This window comes from Marmota flaviventris, chromosome 1 (assembly GCF_047511675.1).
Source record: "Marmota flaviventris isolate mMarFla1 chromosome 1, mMarFla1.hap1, whole genome shotgun sequence".
NCBI lineage: Eukaryota > Metazoa > Chordata > Mammalia > Rodentia > Sciuridae > Marmota > Marmota flaviventris.
Window position 1 is genome coordinate 43,553,878 of NC_092498.1, and position 22,321 is coordinate 43,576,198.

Below are 22,321 nucleotides of genomic sequence, written 5' to 3' on the forward strand. Positions count from 1 at the left end.
ATAATTTATCTTCTTCTATATTAGTTTGGGTATTATTTCCATACATAAATTATTATATTGATCAGTATTTGGGCACTGATAGTCTTTTGCAACATCTATTTATGTAGCATTAATTTTCAAAAAAACCAATGAGCCTATGTTTAGACATATAACATCAATCTTTACCGTTAACTCAGGAAGCAGTTCTGTGTCATCATACTTGAAGCAGAAATATTTAAAAGAAATCCATAAGCATGGTATAAAATATTAGAAAGTGTTAACACAGCTAAAATTCTTATTAATTTCATTACCAAGGGATAGTTCTAGTCAATACTAATTAGCAGATTTAAAAGTTTTGCATATTAGAATACAGTATTCTATATATCTTAGATTTTCTGAGAAACATCTAGTATATTGAAAGGTATTTCAGAATTTCTTAGTGATTTGCCTGCTACTATTATTCCTGTTAGCAATTTTGCAACATCCTGATAAATATTTTCCATAAATCGAAGCCATAACAGCATGAAGAAACAGATGGCAGGAGACCACATCGAATGTAACAATTTCTTTTGATAATAGGGAAATATTGCATCATGGTTTTCAGCCTGGACTCTGTAGTAAGCAGTTATCACTTGTGAAGTCTCTTGGCTGTTAACTATCCTTTTTAATGATTAACCCACATTCTATTTTCCAGTGCAGTCTATATATGGAGGCAGAACAAAAAGTATATTAAAACCTTTAATAATTATAGTCTTTCATTTAATATGTGCAAAGAAAATATTGGTGCATTTTAAAAGTACTTGTACAAAGATTCATGTATGTATTAAAATACACCAATGTTCTTCATTTTCTTAGAAAATAAGACATATTACTTTGTTATTAAAAATGAAAAATAGCAATAATTACAAAGTCTACAGTCTTATTACATTAACATTGTTTTCCTGATCTAACCAATGTTAGATTAAAATTATAGGAATGTTACTTCAGCTATTCATATATATAAAATGCTATTAAAGTCAAATATTTTTAACTACATTGTTATTATTAAGATTAAATAGCTGAATTAATTTTAGACTAGCATGCCATAAGCAACTGCTATGCTGCTAGACAAGATTCTTGAACTTACTTTGCTTTTAAACTTTAGTAAGTTATATTTTAAAGGAAAATGCAATGTGTAACTTACTGATTTTATAATTCTTTCAGAAGAATAACAGTCTACCCTTTGTTTTGTACATTTTATTTGTTATGTACAACAACATACTTTAAATAATACAAACAAAATTTATTTCTCTGGAAAAAACAGAATTTTGAAATAAAAAGGTAGTGAAGGAATAGGAGAGGTAGTGATGCAAACACAAAGTCTTTAATTTTATTCTTTAATCCTGTTGTATAATGTAAGAAAAAAAGACATTTTACAGAGGATTTTATCAGCAGAAAACAACAGAAATCATTTGATCATATAACAATACACATACAAATCCCTTACAAGAAGATAAAAAGTTCCCTTTTATGTATAAAGCTGTAGGTAGCAGTATTTTATCCTCAAATTGGTGTGATAGTGGAAGAGGCTTTTTAAAATCAAAATGTTTTCTGAGACTCTTATACACTGAAATTATCTATGAAGCTCACAGGGAAATGCGTGGCCCAGACAACTTTAAGGAAGTCTGATTTTCTTTCCCAATTTTTGAATAGTTTCCTTGTTATCAAATTAAAAATCTTATAAGAACTAAAATATTATGTGTAGAATTGATATAAGACAAAAGCTTAATTTGTTTTCCCCCTGTAACTTGTTTTATAAATAATAATGGCAGGAGGGTCATATGACACATTAGATCATCAGCACACCCAATGATTTTAGTATTTATTAAATAAATATAATGAAATCCCTTTACACACAGTGTATAGAAACTCAAATTGGCTTCTTCTACTTATTGACATTCAGATTACTGGAGGGGCAAAGGTCGTGATCCATGTAGCACATACCAGGCAAGCCATTATCAATATGGAACCAAAATTCAACACTTCAGGTGTTTTCAAGAAACTCAGGTGATTAATCTAATGCTGATTACACAGTGAACGGATTAATTGATTCCAGTTTTATCCATATAATAGATATCAAAAGATCAGTAAATACCAGCATTATAGAAAATGTTAAAGAATTTATTCAAATTCCTGTCTTCTATTTTGATATATGTAATAGATTATTATTAATTACATTCACCAAGATATGAATGATTGGTGTTGATTAAAAATCTATTGGAAATTTTAGTTGAGACATTTATGTATTTAAATCCCACAGTGCCAGAAAAACAAAAGTATTTTACTGATACCTTGAAGCACAAGAAAATTCCAATATGACTCAGTCAATCCAAATAGAAGAAAAATATATCTTCTTTAAATTTTTGAAATTTAACTTCTTTGATAATGAGATAAATGAGCACACTAAACCAAGAAAATTATTTGTGTCTATTTCTTTAAAATAAGAGCTATTAGGTGTTTTATATACAGTTATGTGAGTGGGGAAAACAGATTTTTAAAAGGAGGGGAGCTACTTCTCAATGTTATTAGCTCATCTCACTATTTATTATTCTCAAACTTTTTTAACCTATATTAAGAAAGCTATAGTCACTGATATGAATGAAAACTGAGGAAATATTGTTGGTATATATGTCCTAAAATTCATATAGAAAAGTTCAAGATGAAAAACTAAATGAAAAAATTATAAACAGATATATCTACTGACAGGAAATCCCCAAGATATTTGAGGATTAGAAAAAGCTGCATAATGAGAATACACTAAAAGGTATACAACATTTTATCATAAATAGAAAAAAGATTTGGCTGGACATTATTTTGAAAATATAGCGAAAGATAATAAAATTATTTAATATTATCTTACCTAAATAAGAAAATCTGAATTACAATTATGCATTAATCCTTTGAATGAACAAGGCCTGGTTAATTATTAAGAGTCCTGTGATAAAGTGATATTTTTATGAACAAATTGCTTGATAAACAATTTGCCTCTTTTGCTGTTATGAGAAGTCTCATTACTGCAAAAGTATTATAGATATTTATCAGTTTTCCTAAGAGTCTCTCTTGATTCTTAGATACTCAAATTATTTGCTTTTGAATTCTCATTATTTTTACTTTGAAATGTATATTCATCATTTCCAAATGTTATGATTGGATGTGTACAGTATCTAATAATGACAGAGTACAGCTCCACAAATATGTAACATATGGCAAGTATAATTTGTTGAGTAGGGAGGGGATATATGAAATTGGACTACTTTATAAATGAACCAATTAATTAGCAAATAATCTAGTATTTGGTACAAATTTACCATATTATGCAGCTTCAATAGCATTACAACTAGAATAATAATATTAAGATAAGTAGTGTTCCCTGCTCCCTCATTATGTACGACAATAACTACACACCTGTCTCTTCATATATAGTTAAGTAGCTATGGATGAATTTATAGAAATGATGCAGAAATTTTTTATCTGGGATTCAAGAAGACATTCAGGAGGTTCCTAAAACCTTCTGAAGCATGCAATTTATTGTCCTATATTGACAATATACAGATCTACATTTTCTCTGGGGAGATGGTATATATCTTCCACTAGATTCTGAAGGGATTCATATCATGAAAATTTTAAAACTACTGTATAATTAATTTTTAGCCTATTTCCATTGACAGGCACAGTAACACTCTTCACCTTGACTTTAAAAATCCATTACCCATTTTATAATTCCCTGATATCTCATATTTATAATAGAGCAGCAAATATTAGTCCCATCTTCAGATCTCTTGTCAACAGGCTCTACTATCCTGTGCCAAGTCCTTATGTCAGCCCAGATATGAGACATAGGGTCAAGGACAAGTAGAACTTCAAAAGAATGGAAACTGATGTCACAATAGCATCATCAGGTCAAGTCATCTTAGAATATGAAGAAAGGAGAACTGTGAGTAGAAGAACAAAAACCAACTTCCCTACAATGGTGTGCTTTCCATTGATTCCAAAGCTATAATTTCTCTATAATTTGCAAAGTTGAATGAATTATCAACTCAGATAATAAAGTAGACTTTGTTATATAGCTCTACATATTCAATATCCTCTTCAAAATTTATGGAGAAACTATCTAATTGTTCTCTTTCACAAGGAACAGTTTCTATAAACTAAGCTACCTACTTTTAATGACTGTTCTGAGGAATTAATACTTATTTTTCCACATCAATTAAAATTATTTTAATTCTTCAAAATAGGAGCTATTGTTGTGAACTAAGCATGAGGTAATCATTCTACCATAGGATTTCATATTTCCCCATGTATATCAGTGTTAAAATCTCAAATTTTGTGATGACATATTTCCAGGTGAAAAAATAAGACCCTTTCAAAAATTTATTTCAAAGTTTAATATTCTTGATAGATTATGTCTTAGTAAGATTAGCAATATATATTTTAATTTTTGGTTGCTCACTCCTACTAAAAACTTCCATTGCTACATTATCATTTTATTCTCATTTTCAAGGACCCCCACAACCTGTTGCCAATTTCTTTTTCCAGAACTCTCCAACTGAAAGTTAATAGAATGACCAGATCCCTTAATGAATGTCTCATGAAGGTACCTCCACAATATAATCCTTATTTTTATTATTTGGTTGATATTATGTCTATATACCACCTCTCTTTCACCCGACTTATGCCTTTAAAGAGAAGTCAAATTCCATGGCTTCCCTAGACATTGTCATTCATTTTCATTGTATTGAATGTCTCTATGTTACAGCTTATGCTTAGATTTTTATTCTATATGTTTTCTATCCTTTTTTGTTGCCTTTCATTTAGTTTTATTAATCTTCCCACCCAGTAGTAACATCATCTTCTTCATTTGTTTAATATTTTCCCAGGACCTACTGCAATTCCAAGAATCCCTTTATAAGCTACCTGCTTTTAATGACTGTTCTGAGAAATTAATACTTATTTTTCCACATCAATTAAAATTATTTTAATTCTTCAAAATAGGAGCTATTGTTGTGAATTAAGCATGAGGTAATCATTCTACCATAGGATTTCATATTTCCCCATGTACCAGTAAAATTTTCAATATTTGTTCAATTTAGAACAAAACTGTATCAACCATTAATCTATATCCAACATTGGACATGTTGATAAATGTTAGATACCTCACACAATTTCCTAATAGGGGGACCTTTTATATTTTATATACTGAAATTGATTATTTAAACTCTCTTAAAGAAGAAAACAATTTTAAATGTGATTTGTAATCCTAATTAGATAATCAGAAAAATGAATGAAAATAAAAGAATACGTACTACTTGGTATTGTGTGCATTTGTATGGGTGTCTGGGTGAACTGATAAAATTCTAGACCATGTTCTGGAGGAAATTATTCAACTGGTTCATTTTTATGAACAGACCATGGAGACATAAATATGCAAGAATGCTTTTAGAATTCACGTAATTGAACTAACCAGGAAACAAGGGTCTCATTTTGGTAACCCATGTTTTTTGTAAATTTTCTGTAGTTTATTATGGAAAATTCTCATATTTATTATAGTCACTTTTGGGTTATAAGTGACAGATAGTCTATTTTATACTTATTTTCCCTATAAGGTTTGAACTTTAGACAACATAGAAAAAAATAATGACCACAGGACTTGTTGATCTTCATTCTTAGAAACTGATGCTTTGATATGTGACTAGCAAGGAAGTGAACAGCTGAGAGAAGTTTTGTACATTTCAGTCAGTTTGTATATTTCACAGGCTGTTAGTCCCAATACTACCCATCAGCACAGAGCTATTTCTTACGATGTGCCTCTTTCCAGGAAAACAAAATTTAAGTAGCCTCTTTAAAGAAAGAAGAAAATATTTAGTCCTAAATAATTCTTCAACAGCATGTCTTTACTTCCTGTGAATTCTTCTGTTGCTTCTAATCAGCTTTTCACGGGCAACATATTCCTGTCAGGAAAATTAAGCCAAAGCAATACACAGAACACAACTGCATAGCTCCAGCACAGACTTGCTTCCCAGGTGATGGATTGAGCTTGTTTATTTCTTAAAACTCATCACCATCCTCTGAGCTAAAGCTACTTCTCCTACTGCTTGCTTTGGAAACTGCAGGTGAAGCAGCAGATAGCAGAGGGTCTGTTCCAAACGGGGATATTGTGTTGTCCAGTAGCATGTCATCCAATCTTTGTTCCTCTTTCAAAGCAGCGCTAAATGATAAGTCTGTGAAGTGTGACAAAGGATCAGAGAAGGCCAGAGCTTGATCGCAGAGCTCAGGGCTTGGCCCCTGAGACAGAGTCAGTTGTTGGGAATAGTCTACTGAATTCTGCTCAGGATGGGTCTGCTGTTTGGTGACATGGGCATCTAAATCAACAGTGCCAAGTGAAGTCAGGGTTGGCAGACCATGAGCTCGCGCTTGTATTTCTAGTTCCTGCAATTTCAAACAAAACTCATTTAAAAATGCCTTTGAAAGTGGGCATAATGCTAGCAAATAAACCAGAAACAAAACAAAAATATTTACAAGCTTTCAAAGCAAAGAGTAATACAGTTACATGTATTTTCCCGAAATAAAGGAATGTGTGGCATTTCTGATACCTGAAAATTAACCCTGGAAAATTACTCAGATTTTTTAAAAAATCTGCTCTCGTTGTTCTCTAAAGGAATTCATGTCATATTATGGTCCCATAGTGGTTCAGACTACAATATAGCCATTTGGAAATAGTAGCAAATCTTCTATTTGTTCTTTCTGATTAATTTCTCACCATAATTCAGGGACATTGCATGGACACAAAGTAAATGCTTTACCTGGCTACAAGCATACTCACATTAAAGAGAGAGAATTATGAAAGCCCCTATTTGGGTATTTGGGGGTCACATGAACAGTTGACATAAACTGATAATTTAAGCTGGTACGTACGATATGCCCTAAGGCAATGATACTGCCATGTTACTAAAAGAATGCAAGGGAGAGGGAAGAATTTAGTATTTAATATTATCTAGAGAAACAAATGTTCTACTTGATTTTTTTTTTTTTTGGTGAAATAACATTGTGTAGTTATGAAATGAGCTCTATTTTCTGTGTTTTGTGATTAGTCATTGTCATTCATTGTATGCATATTTTAGGTCATCTTGATCCTGGATTTCTAATCAAAACCTAATCGAAAGAAACCAGTTCATGAACTTCTAAAAGGTAATAAAATGATCTTTCAGAAGGAAAAATAACTGTTAATAAGAAAAAAGAATAAATGACACCAATGAATAAAACCGATGACAAGTGAGTCATGTGTTAGCTGCACAGCGCATGGCATCATTTTTATAAAAACCTGAATTCGGAGTAGAAGTCGCCTGTTAGCCTGCTCTAATTTCTTCTGTCTGTGTTCTAACTCCCGGGCTCTTTGTTGTTCTTTTTGTAGCCACTTGATGTACTCCACTGATGCTTTTAGGATGGTTCCTTTGTTCCAGCGCATATCACTGTAGAACAGAGAGATAACCTTTTCACAATTGTGCATGTCAGCAGAATTCATAAGAACTTACAAAATCTTTTACATTAATATGAAATAATGATTTACATGACTATTATTCACTCTTAGATATTATTGCTTCTGAATAGAAATTTTAATAGAATAGTTAAGAAGCCCTTATATAGTAAAATTAATCCCAGAATGAAAATAAGTGTCAAAAGAAAGTAATAAAGTGACTTTTTGTGGGAGAGCTAAATGCAATATCATGATTCTACCATTACAGTTTTTATATTTTTAGTGAAAATTGCTTTTATTATTAACTCTGAGATTAAAATCTATGTGCAGTATTTCTGCATTAATGAACTAGGAAATGTACATTACTGACGACTTAAGCCTAAATTTTTAAAGATAATTTCAAACGTACCAATCTTTTAAAAAAAATTGTTGTAAATGGACACAATACCTTTATTTTGTTTATTTATTTTTATGTGGTGCTGTGGATCGAACCCAGTGCCTCATACAGGTAAGGCAAGTGTTCTACTGCTGAGCCACAACCCCAGCCCCTCAAATGTACCAATCTTTTAACCTACTTCCTAATAAGGATGCTTATGTTTTTAAGAAAAATAAACAAAATCTCCCCTGAATGTGATCCTCAGGGATTGTGAAACACATCTGAGAGTTTAGCAACATCACAATGCAATAAGGCAAACTTTCTAAAACTGTTTGGCCAACTTTTCTGCCCAAACAGTATCAAGCTTTTTTTTTTAAAAAAAAAAAAAGCTGGATACAGATAGCTATTTTAAAATAAATTTAAGATGAGTAAATGTAGTTAAGCAATACTGCTATTGCATAGAAAATATTTTATTAAAACTTATTTTTAATATAGGAGAAATTTTAGGTATAAAATTATAGGACATTATACTCATTTTATTGTCTGAAAGCATATGTCCATAAATGCAATTCTGTATTAGAATAGATACTAATTGTAATTACAAATAAGAATTTATTGCAAATAAGAATGAATTAATTGATAAACATCAATCAAAATGGCTAAAAAACCTTGACAATTTTTCAAATTAGAGGCATGAGATGTTTTGAATAGAGCATAAAGTAAGCATGTAAAGAAGTTTTATATTTTCCTACACATGTTTTTGTTTAAATGCCCCTATTTTTGGTTTATGTGATCTATGTGAATTATATTGATCTTAATATGTATTTATTAAGAGTCAAAAGTGGGAAAATACAGTTTATAACAGATCTGATCAGAAGGTGTCTCATTGGGAGTCTAGATTAAGGGACAATGTCATTAGCAGTAATGAACTAATGGAAGTTCCATTTTTCTGTCTTCAGGTGAGAATCATCTTCTGTGAAATACAACAAACTATTGTGTCTCAAGCTTGGAAATGCTGCATCAGATTTCTAGGGGGACATTCTACTATAGCTATTGGGACTTTCTACTCACAGGGATTTATCTTGTGATGGGATGGATGTGAAGACAGGTTACTTTCAGCATTGTACTGAGAAAGTATCTAACTGAGAAACATAGCAGTCTCATGAACCAAAACCCCAAGCAATGGCAGAAGTCTTATGGATTCTTAGTTTTGTTTCATTTCTTCTCATGGGAAGACAAAATTAAAGGAGGAGGAATAAGAGGAATAAGATGAAAAATATAATGCTAACCAACTTTGAAATTTAAAGTATTGTTTAGTTAGACCTGAAATTGAACCTTCAGACTAGTGATTGGAACACCTAATGAGCCCTTCTTCAATTTGTACCTGATGTCATTTATTAAGTTTTGAAACATTCACTCTATCTAAAGCCAATTGAATGTAAGATACATCTTTCTTTAAAATTTTAAAGTTGTTTTTGCATGTAAAAGTGATTTTTGCCTGTCTCTCCAAGATTTCAAGCATCAGAAAATAAAAAATTTACTATAGTACTCTATAAACATCAGAAAATAAAAATTTTACTATAGTACTCTATAAACAATAAACCTCCATAAAGACAGGACTAAAGAGAGAATGTTGATATTGGTCTTTCAGTTTCTGTAAAATAGTTTGTTTTTAAGAAAATACATTTTTTGGAGGGTGTCAAACTTGAAAGATATTAGGGTCAAATCAGGAAACACCAATGTATAAATTGTGGTAGGGGTTGCCACCAGGCAAAAATATGGAAATGTACAATTTACTGTTATCTTAGGCATGCACTTCACACATTATTAAATTATCCATGTTAATTAGGAAATCTGGATTTAGGGAAAGAGTGTATTCAACTCTCACAAATACCACTTTATCAAACATCATCAAATCTGGAAAAATGCCAGCTTTTGCAGAGGTCATTTTCAAATCATTATTAACTCTGGAAAGCATGTTTTTATATTTTTGTATAAACATTCAAAATTCTAACTCAACACTTTGATTAATTATTTCTTGAGACTTGCAAACACAAACAGTGTATTTGATTCTGTGTGTTTGCCAAAAAAACCTGGTCCCATCAATCAACAGGTTTTTACAACTCCATTTTTTACTTTAGGGTCTCCACAAATTGGAGACCTCTGAAGAATCTGACGATTACATTATTAGGTACACATAAATCTTAAGTTGTAAAAGATGCTATAACCATAAACTGAGTATCCCAGTCAGCATCATAAATAGCTCTTCATACCACTAAAACTGCCAGTATTGTTATACTAAGAGACCTAATATGAACTGAGGAGAAATAATTAACTTATTTCCTATGCTCAGAAGGGGAACTCTGGGAACAGAGTAGATGCTTAATAGTGACCACTCTGGACTAGATATATTACAATGGGGGGACAGCAATAGCCTTAGCTTTTCGTAAGCTGCTTAGTTTCCTAATCATCGCTTCTGTCCTCCCTTATCCCCTCCCACCCATTTTGGGGGGGGCATTGAAACCATAACATTATTATAGAAATGATTTTAAACTCACGGATCATTAGACTTTGGAATAAGTGTGCCAAGCTCCTTGATTCGGTAATTAATATTATACCTTCTTCTTCTTTCAACTATTAAAGAAGAAATATTATTGATTATTCTCATTAAAACACAGTTCACTTTTGGTCAGCTGTAAACTTTCTTAATAATCTTTTAAAAACAGTGGCAAAAACATCGCCATTCAGTTAAGAGATTGCACTTCTCAATAATAAGAATTCAAATGAATCTTATTCTAAGTTACATTATTAGAATTGAATATATGATTTACAATATTTTAAAAACATTTTTTCTTAAAACAATATTTTCCATTGTTATAATATTTACTCACACACACATACATGTCTTTGTTATTTTACATGCACATATTTTGTCAGTTCATCATGGTTGTGATCTTTTGAAGTCACGCACCACACTTGATTCTTCCTGTCTATTTTAATGTGTAACACATGATTGGTGTGTGCTTAGCTAACCAAGACTATCTTGAGGAAGGGGTCATGTCTTCCTTGTTTTTGTATCACTAGAGAACTTGACCTATGTAGGAAGGGCTAAATAAATGTATATTGATTAGACTATCAATTAATTTTCCATTTAAAGTTTTTAATAACATAGATAATTTTTTTTTTCAAATTTTGGAACGCATCAGACATACCTAGAGGAATTTTAAAATAGATTTTTACACCATACTCAGAGATTCTGCTTTTACTAGATATGGAATAGAGTCCAAGATATCCATTTCTGATGAGTCCTCAGGTGATAATGATGCAGTCAGTAGAAGGTCCATAATTTGAGAACTACTGATATAGGCTCTTTTTCCAGGGTGCGTGGGGGGTGTGAGGGTAGGTACCAGAAATTGAACTTGGGGTTCAATAATTACTTATGGCAATTTTGTTTCTATGCTGTTTCAAAAATGCCAGGCATATTATGAGTCTCCTATATTGATTGTGAGCAGTCACTCTATATTCTTATTATCAAAAACCATAGCAATTACTTACATATAATACTTTTGCAATAGCTGACATATTTAAAGCTTTCAGGTATACAAAGGTAGAAAAAGGCCAAGAAGAAGAAAATATGTTTCAAAAATGTTGTAAAATACTTAAAGAAAAGTAAAATATACACCTGAAAAGGAAAATCACAACTGGAAATAATGAAAGTCATCAAAGAACATCCATTGTTTGGTGAACCTATTCCATGAAGCAAATTACTATGAATGGATTTAATCTTCAGATCGAGAACATTGAATTTCTTTCTAAAATTAGAATATAACTAATCCTTAAAAGAGTTTATTTTCCCCTTGTACCAATCCTGTTTCTTCTGTGCATGTGATTCAAAACCCAGCAATGATAGCACATAAAAACACTGAAGACAAAATAAAGAAAGGTAAAACTGATAGGAATACATGTTTATTTTACAGTGAGAATTTGTTAGTAATTCTATTTTCACATACGGTATCCTTATATTTTAAATTTGTATTTTAAATATGCTATTTCTCTAGTTTATTAGATTGTATGTATCAGTTTTTCAATGGCTAATTATATATTTGGTTTCTCGACGCTGTTCATTTGTAAAAGTCATGTTTTAAGAAAATACTAAATTATTTTATGCTTTGTGGTTTCACTCTTCATGTTTTTGACATAATCGCTCAATCCTCTCTCCAGATGCAGACAAAAGAGACCACTCCTCCAATACATACTTAGAAGACACACTCATTCCTGCCCTGGCTATACCTCTCCCCACTAAGCAAGACATCCACAAGCCCCAGGGAATCCTTTTAAACTAGTTCTTCTAATTTGCACCAGAAATTTCCTGTCCATTTCCCTGGCCCACTTCCAAGCCTGGGTCTGACCTCTTGGCACATGGCACCTGTGTACTGACCCTCAGATACAGGACATGGCCAAAATATTTAGGGGTGTGTATAGAGCTTGAATGTACAAGGTGGGGTGTATACACATACGTTTCAGGCCATTTGCTGCACATAATGGAATAGAGGGTGGGAAAAGAAGTGAAGTGAGCTTCAAGCTGAAGGCTGGCATGCCCTGCCCTGACATTCCCACACCAGACTTAACAACCTGAAAATTCCAAAATCACTCCTGATCTTCTAGGAAACACATTTAATTTAGCACTTTTTAGCTTGATTTATACTTTTTATGTATCTAAAACTCTGGTAAATGGGACCTCTGTACTTTTGCCACAACCCCATTAGTTTTATAGTTTTTAAAAGTTGATCTAGATCCATTATACTTAACATATATGGTATTAATTTTTTAACGTTGATTTTTCCCTTGAAAGCAAGATGAATTAGCAAGAGAAGTCAGATCAGAGAACACTTTGATAAGGCACATACCAGATAACTACCATACTCTATATTAAATAACCTGTCACATAAGCTGCAGACATACAGGAAATAAAGGGAAAAGCAAGGAGAATAATCATTCACAGGTTTATTAAGGAAAAAAAAAAACATAGTTCCTCAATGTACTCATTTCTTCCACAGCCATTAGCTCTCCCTACTCATACTCACCTTGTCCCTCTCCTACTGAGGGATTTGGGAGTTAGATCAGTTCCCTGAGGACTGCTGTAACCATATGTTAGCTCCTTCCTCTCAGACTCACCTAACTGTCATCACCTTGGGATGCAAGTGCATTATGCACAGATGTAGGTCTCATAGATAGGTGGAAAATCAATTTCAACTAATTACATGTAAAGAAATTACATTGTAAGGCTTTACAGTTTTATTTACTTTTGTGCAGTTTGGCTTTTTTCTCAGTTTTTGATTTGGCTTCACACTGGATTGATCAAGCTCACTTGAGATAGTTAAGCACTTAAGACAAGACCAAGCACTCTAAAGCCCAGCCTTACTGCTAATCTCCTTCTTTTGCCTGTATTTCTCCATCTCATGTGACTCGTTATCAGAGTCAAATTGACCCTGAGGAAGGCATAAAAGCTCTTTTTTTCCCAGAGGTGGAATTCAGCATTAACACATAAGCAATGCCTTTCAGATAACATATCATTAGGAAGGAAGGAGCAAATTGACACAGAAAAATGAGAACCTGAACTGGTGCTTCTGATATTTAAATGGTTTACACTTTCTAAAGTCATTTTCTCCCTTTTTAAATCTTTGAACCAATGAGTCACAGCACAGTGCCAATGTAACCAAATGTATTCATTTGCGGCACAGGCAGCCTCCTTAAGAATGAATGATCAAGGAGAGAATTCAGAATGTTTCACTTTGTGAAAATCTGCACCTTTTTTTCTTGGAGAGTTCACATGGTTCCCCTTTCCCAAAATAGCTCATCTGTGACTGTGTAATTTTGGTCATCTGACTTTGGGTTCTTATGGAGTGATAATGAATGACCATATACTTTAAATCTCCATGCACTTCCTTTTGAACTAATTTTGTTTGGAAAGAAAGAAAAACATACTCACTCAGGTTGTGATTGTCCTTTTTTTGTCTTTCCTTTGCCAAAGCTCTAGTGTCAGTTTCTGATCAAAAGAAAAATAATTAAAACAATGCTTGGTTATACCTCAAAACTTTTCTAGGCAACACAATTCAGAAATATTAAATGAAAAAACAATACTCCTTCCTCCAAAATGGTTTTATAGCCTGGATTTGTTTCCTGGCTCTCCATTTAATAGCCATCTGATTGATTATCAGACTTCTCTTTATCTCAGGTACCTCAACTGTAAAATGAATACAATCGTAATATCTACCTGAAAATCACTGTGATGATTATGAAAACGGTGCAGCATACAGACTATATTAAACTATTCAATCACTGCTATTCCTACCTATTATTTTCCAAATTTTGAAACTCAAAAAGAAATTATTCCAATCTTAATTCTTCATAAATAAATGTGATTTTGTACACCCCAAGTGTTGGAACTAACTACATTTCTCTGGTATCTATATTGAACTCCACACTTTCTTCCAGTAAATGACCCTACCCTCCATGTGCTATGTGATTGTGCTCATGGCCATCAGCCTTCAAGATGGCCCTTGATGATTCTCACACCCTTGATGATTCTCTCCAGTACGGAATGGGGTTGACCTGTGAAACCAATAGAATTTTGTGGAAATGTTTACTGTGGCTTCCAAGACATGTTTTAGCTTTTACTTTTGTACCCCTTGGATTACTAGTTTTCATGTCATGAAGACACTCAAGCAACCCATGGAGAGAAAGATTCACACAGTTATCAACCAAGACCAATTGTCAACAAGCAGCGTTAAAATGTAAGAGCCATGAATGAGCTGCCTTGGCAGTGCCTCTTCCAGCCTAAGTCAAGGGTCAGATTGTGGAGCTCTGACTGACATCTGGATTATAGCTTCATAATAGACTCTGATTCAGCTCCAATTTTCTAAGCCTCTTCTGGTGTCCCAATCCTCATAGAATGTATAAGGTCACAAATGTTTACATCAAGCTGCTAAACTGGGAGATTTAACTTGTTATTATATAACAGCAGATAATTAGAAAGTGTCTTAGAATTATTATAATATTAAAATAGGTAATAAAGTAATACATTCTTTTTAAATCATTTAAAACTGTGGTCATTAATTATAATCTAAATAATTTAAATGCTTAAACATGCCTGAGTTATTAAGCTCTAAGACCATCCATTTTGTATTTACTTAAAATGTTAGTATTAAATACGTAAAATTACTGTAGACCAGTTTTGAGCTCTAAATATATAAACTTGTTATAAAAATTTCAAATACATTTTATATTTATTATTGTAAGAAATCTGACATTGGATTTGTAAGTCAAGAAATCCTTACAATAAACTATTTCTGCTTCTTACCAGATATATAACTTTGGGAAAATAACCTCTCAATCCTTATGCCGTGTCTATGTATCATGAAGAATTTGACTCTGTCCTTTATCTCTTCTGAGTTGTAACAGTTTTTAAATGAACTATAGAAAATTTAGGGTTTTTCCCCAATTGAGAAAGTTAAATGCAAATCTTTCATGAAATCCATAAAATAAGTTAAAACACAAAAAAACAAATTAAGCTTTTGTCTTGTATCCAATTCTAATCACAAAAAAGAAGTTCCCTAATTTGATATGTCATTTTGCAACCATGTTAATAAATTCCATCTATTCAATAGCAAAATGAATCCATGTTAAATGAAGGATGTGGTGTGTGTGTGTGTGTGTGTGTATACAATTAATAAACACATACATACAACTACTAATTAATCAATTCAGTTAAACTGTGAATTAAATTAACTTACAATGTAGGTACTGTAAAAATGATTAATTTACTCTCATTTGCTTCCTTTTTAGCCAAATATCTTGATATTCTTTAGAAATTCTATTTAATATGATCAAGCATGTCTCTCATATTTGTTGTAGCTAATAAAAGTTAAACAGAATAAAAATATAAAAGTAACATTACCTGTAATTTCTCTTTTCATTGGTAAACCACTTGGACAAGAAGCACTTGTAAGCCCCATATTAACTGGTGAAATCCCGGGCTCGCCACTATAGACATCCAAAATATTTCCAGATAACTTTAGAGGAATAAGAAAAAGATCAATCAATCAAACACCTCTGTGCACATGGATACATTTAGTTAGTTGTAGACTTTAAAAATTTTTATTTTAAATTTGTTGGTTTGTTAATAATAATAATAACAATAATGGGAATATATAGTGTTTTAATTTTAAATAAGAGGGTGAGTATGCATTAACTATTTTTAAATACATTATGAAATGCTTGTGGATAAGATATGCTGAAAAAATCTATTTATACTTAAACAAAAAAAGAAATCAGTTCATGCATGAAGGAAAATTCTGATTAATATTTACAAAGCTATGGAAGTTTGAGCCAGCATAAGATGTGGTTATAAATGAATACAATTAAAATTATCATTTTGGACAAAAATCAATACACATCTTAGCAAAAGTGGAAAGTTCCTTCTGCACCACAAATTAGGTATAATGGTTGAATATCTGAGAGGCTTCTGAATGCCGTCAATGCTACCAGAAACTCACAGTCAAGAGGCATTTTACACTGCTAATTAAGTGAGGAACTCTCCTTCCTGGAAGACATACATTTTCTCATTGCACACTTAATGTTCTAGATTATTATAAATATGCCAGTTGGTAACCAAAAGTATTCTAAAACTACTTCTGCCTCTAGTGAATATAGAGTACATCCAATTATAACAACACTGCTATTCATGAAGTGCTTCTTAAGAACATATTTTTAGAAAAGCTAAGGCCTTTTATACACAATTCAAAACTGTACCAATTCATTATTTAAAACATGCTTATGGACTTGATCTTCCAAGAAAATTAAATTTAAACAATATTCATATTCCAAGTGGATACTATTACTCCACAACAAGCTACATTTTCAATGTAAGATCTTAAATTTTAAAATATTTCCATTCTAAAGGTTTTCATTCCACTTCTAGGCAATTAGCCAAAAGCTAAGTATCAACATTTTTTTCTTTCCTAAAGGACTATGAACAATACATATAATCAAACATGTTTTTAACAAGATTATTGTGGAAAATCTAACTCCACCTTCCCACTTTTTGTAAAACTACAATTCAACCTGAGAGAACTATTTGATACTTATAAAATCAGACTGGAAATAAATACAAACAAAATATATATTAAGATCAATATTTGCTTCTAAGGTAATATACCACTATAGTATATGTAATAAATGTTATCTATTTCTAAGGAAAAAGAATTTTGAAAAAAATGGTTGAAATTACTTAAATGCAAAAAAATATGTACATGTCAATGAAGACCTTTCTATAGTGCATATAATACTTCTTTATTTCCTTCTTTTGTTTTGTTGGTGATACTAGAGATTGAACTCAGGGCTTCACAAATGACAGACAAAAATTTCTACCACTGAATTATGTCCCCAGTCTTTTAAATAATGTTTTATTTTGAGGCAAGATCTTGCTAATGTGCCCAGCTTGACCTTGAACTCATAATTCTCTTGCCTCAACTTCCCAGGTAGTTGTGATCATAGGATATGCTACCACATAACTGACTTTATTAGGCGTTATCACCTTTGTTTTATACACACTTAATGTTTCAGAATGTGTTTTTATTTATGGAAATTGGAAGGGTACTCTTCAAGTCAAGTATCTATTCCTTCTCAATTTCCTCATGTGCAAAATGAGGACAAAGTTGACCAAATTGGAAAGATGTATCAGATAAATACAATTAGAAGTATCTGATAAATACATTTAGATGGGAGAAAAAAGCAAAGCTTTCCCTATGTTGTGAGTCATTTAGTCACAGTTTTAAAAGTACAACATTCCAAGATTGTTTTTGAAAAGTGTGTTGGCTATGAGATAAGGAATCATCAACCTGAGTTGTACATTTCCACTATGCTTTGGAGAATCATAATGGACACGCTGAATAAAAGGATAGGGAGTGAGGGGGAAGGAACCAGGGATAGAGTGCTTTTCTCTGAAGAGCTTGAATTGAGATGGATGTCAATACTGAAGTGGCAAATTGCAGAAATGTTACAGAAGAGAAAGAGCTATCCTACATACACACTGTAACAATAAAGCCAGAGGGTCCTAACTATAGCACTTCATGGGTCCATATTACCTGGTTAGAGAGTAGCCAATGAATTTTATTCCTTAGAAATGGGGCTGGAATTCTGATAATGAATCTAATCCTGCTTAACTATAGCTATGCTACATCTTCTCTTGACCTTGGTTATTGTCTAATTTATGCCCTAAAGCATGATGATTAATAACCTATTTAATTTTATGCTGTAGGTACTATTCTATTTCATGTAAATGGCTAATCACTTTTTGAATATCATTACACTATTGGATTTCAATTTCCAAGCATGTAATACACTTTGCTAATCTAAAGTGCCTTTTCTCTATTAAAAGATGTAAGAGTACAATGTTAGTGGAAATTTAACAATTATATGTACATCTGGAAGAGCTTATGAAGCAAATTTATATCTACAGTTATCAAAGGTGTAAGTTACTTAGGCAATAAGGTCTAAATTTTAACTTCATTTTAAAGATCATTAGGCAATGGGATAGATATTTCATGAAGAAATACTTATTTTGATTAAAAAAACAGATTACTTTTTCAATAAGGCAAACCTTTGGCATGGCAATAGATGAACATTTTTATTAACAACAAACACCGTTTAAAGACATTAAATAAGAAATTTGCTATAGAATCTATTCAACAAGGTGGAGCACATTTCTCTAGAAGACAATATTTCTCTATGATAGAAAAATGTGAACTTCTGATCTGAGAAATTACTCTGAGGTGATGAGTGATTAACAGTGATTTCCTGGTATCTAGATTGTATTCACATCTCCATTATTGAAATCATAAGAATTGAAATATATTGGGTCTGACCTTTCCACATACATACTTCCATTAACAATAGCCAATAGTTCCTGAAGAAAATAAGCTCATAGGCAAAATTGCAAACACCTAGCAAAATGTCTATTTCAAAACTAAAATAATATGCATTATAAATATCATGAAAAGAAAAAAAAAAGTAAAGCAAAGGAAGCCAAACTTCTTAAATTAGCCTAAAACAAATAAGAGAAGGAATTTGTAATAGTTTACAATAGAAAATAATAATGAGAAAATGTAGTAATGACCAATGAGACCAATAAGAACCAAGCAGAAATAGGAAGTATGAAAAAATATATTACTTAGGGAATAAACCCTGCAAAATAACAACAAGAAAAGCATTTCTTAATGTATTCATTGGGAAAGGAATAAAATAATTAATAAAGTATAAGATCAGATTAAAGTAACATGAAAGGAGAGTGAAAGACAAACAGTACATATAAAAGTAAAGTTAAACAATATAGAGGATGAATTTATTAAAATCAAAACATACATGATAGTAGTCTTAGAAAAGGAAAAGATAAAGTGAAGAAGTGAAATGTAAGAAATAATGGAGATAAATTTCAAAGAATTATCTAAGTAAAAAACTTTCCATTTTTATTTTATTTTATTTTATTGTTACTTTATTTTTATTTAAAATCAAAGTGTCTATGTGATGCTAACAACGAAAATAATAGGAAAACTATAAATCCAGACATAGCATACTGAAATTGAAGAGGGAAGAGAAAAATCTAAAAGCCTAAAGAAAGGGGAAAAAGTCATTTGTGAGGAATCTGGAATCAGACTAATAAAAATTTTCAATAACAAAATTAAATGGAAAGATAAAATAAATCAATATTTTTAGAAACTGAAAGAAAAAAAACACAATTGTATGTCAGCCCAAATGTTATTCACATATAAGGCTAGGATAAAAATATTCTTAAGCATACAATGTTAAATAAATAAAATGTTTAAGAAGATTTATTCCCACAAAGACTAAAACTGAAAAGAGTTTGGATGAAATATATCTAAATAAGAAGAGAAATTAAAGGGTAGACTTTAAAACAGTAAAATAAAATTGATCAAATATCATGATGCAGTTATCATGAATTAAAAATAGTAGCAATGAGGGACAAAAACAAAGATAAAATGAAATCTATAACCTTATAACTTGGTATGATGTTATGGATAATTTCAGTATCAGTGGATTAAATTAGCATGGAAACAAAAGACATAAAAGTGATAAGAAAGTATCAAAGATAAATATATTAAATACCAAACACAGGGCTGGGGATGTGGCTCAAGCGGTAGTGCGCTCGCCTGGCATGCGCAGGGTGCTGGGTTCGATCCTCGACACCACATAAAACTAAAGATGTTGTGTCCACCAAAAAACTGAAAAATAAATATTAAAAAATTCTCTCTCTCTCTTCTCTCTCTCTCTCTCTCTCTCTCTCTCTCTCTCTCTCTCTCTCTCTCTCTCTCTTAAAAAATATGAAACACAAATAACAAAGTGAGAAGCAGGTGAAATATATCAATTAATAATAATCAATGTAAATAGGTCAAACAGCTGGCTGAAGGGTTAACATAGTGAATAAGAAGATAGGAACTAAATGTAAATAGCTTACAAGATATAAATATGCCTAGTGAAAGGATATACAAAACTTGGGAATGAAATAATGAAATCCAATATACCCACAGATAAAAACTATAGGAAAATTTATATTAAATAAAACTATATTAATATTAGAGAAAATTGGATTTAAAATTAGAAACACTATTAGGAAAAGAGTCAATATAAAATAGGAAGCTTTAAAAAAAAGGTCTTACAATAATTAGCATGCAGGCATAAAAATTTCAAATATGTGACACAAAATGGTTAGGAATATAAAGAAAAATGAATAATCAATCATTATAGTGGAATAGTTTAGCAATAGTTTGAAAAGTCTAGCAGACAAAAATAATTAGTAATGCTATAGAAAACTTGACAAATAAAAGTAAATGCATGGCCTGATGCATTTATATGGAGATATATATATATATCTCCATATAAATGCACGATATATATATCAAAGAATATATATATATCCATATAAATGCATCGCCTGATACACACACACACACACACACACACACACATATATATATATATACACATATATATATATATATATATTCTTTGATATATAGCTATATATCAATATATATATACATATATATTCTTGTATATACAACTATCCATATGTTAAACTATATACGTGTAGTTGTATATACAAGAATACAAAATACATAGCTTTCTAAAGTACATATGAAATGTTTGAAAAGTGATATGTACTCAGTCAAAAGAAATGCTCAACATAATTAATAAAACACTGGATTACAAAATATTGGCAAATTTTTAAAAGTTGTCAAACAACACAAGGGTAAAGATAAAATCACACTGAAATTAAAAAAACCACATAAAGAAATGTCTGGAATATGACAAAACAATATTTAAAGAAAGTGTATATTCAAATAATAATATAAAAAAATAGATTAATTTTAGATTTAGATAAACTAAACACACTTCTGGAAAGATCGATTAAAAAACAGAAGACTAAATAAACAATATTTCAAATCAAAAGGAATATAACTGCAGTACAAGTTGAGATTTAACAGTCTTCCTTGTATGTTCTGGAGTAAGAAAATGATGCCCATTTTCATCACTTCTATTCAACATCATATTAGATGTTCTAGCCAGAGCAATTAGACAGAAAAAGAAACAAAAGTCATGCAAACTGAAAAGGAATGAACAAAATGATTTCTGTTCACACATGGCTTGATACATTTTGAAAATCCAAAGATTCTACCAAGGGGAAAATCTTGAATTCAGTCAAGGTACAGGACATAAAATCAAGCCACCAAACTCAGTTGCATTTCTACACATTAGTGAGGCACATTCTGATAAAGAAATTAAGAAAACAATTCCATTTAAAATAGCATAAAGAAGAATGATATACTTAGGAATATGCTTAGACAAGAAATTAAATACTTGTACACCAAAAACTAAAAAATACAACTGAAAGAAATTAATGAAAATATCAATAATGAAAAGACATTCCATGTTCACGAATGGAAAAACAATATTGTTGATTGTAATACTACCCAAACAATCTACACATTCATGCAATCCATATCAAAACTCAACTGCATTTTTTTTAAGAAATAAAGAAGTTTAGTGGAGTGAAGAATGGGGATTGAAGAGAAGGAAGGGAGGATAAGAAAAGGAAAAACAGTAGAGTGAATCTGACATAACTTTTCTATGTACATACATGATATACCACAGTGAACCTTATCATTGAATACATCCACTTGAACTTGATATAAACTCTATACTTTTATTATGTCAAAATGAATTCTAATACTGTGTATAACTAAAAACAATTAATAAAAAGTAAAAATAAATTAAGAGGAAAAAGAAAAGAAAAATGCATACAAAAATTCATATGCATCTCAAGAGACCCTAAAATGACCAGGAAGAAAATGTTGGAGGTCTCACACTTCAGAATTTTA

The 22,321-nt window shown here is 31.3% G+C and overlaps 1 protein-coding gene across 1 annotated transcript in view; it reads right to left on the reverse strand.

The window, feature by feature from the left end:
• Positions 1-5,599: 5,599 nt before the first annotated feature.
• The window catches only part of Tfec (transcription factor EC), a 29,049-nt gene continuing 12,327 nt past the window's right edge, over positions 5,600-22,321 (reverse strand). Inside the window, exons 3-7 of the mRNA XM_071607654.1 lie at positions 15,823-15,937; positions 13,855-13,911; positions 10,424-10,499; positions 7,337-7,484; positions 5,600-6,444 (exon numbers count right to left, since the gene is read on the reverse strand). Coding sequence (XP_071463755.1) covers positions 6,064-6,444; positions 7,337-7,484; positions 10,424-10,499; positions 13,855-13,911; positions 15,823-15,937 — 777 coding nt within the window. The 3' untranslated portion in view covers positions 5,600-6,063. The remainder of the gene's footprint in view (positions 6,445-7,336; positions 7,485-10,423; positions 10,500-13,854; positions 13,912-15,822; positions 15,938-22,321) is intronic.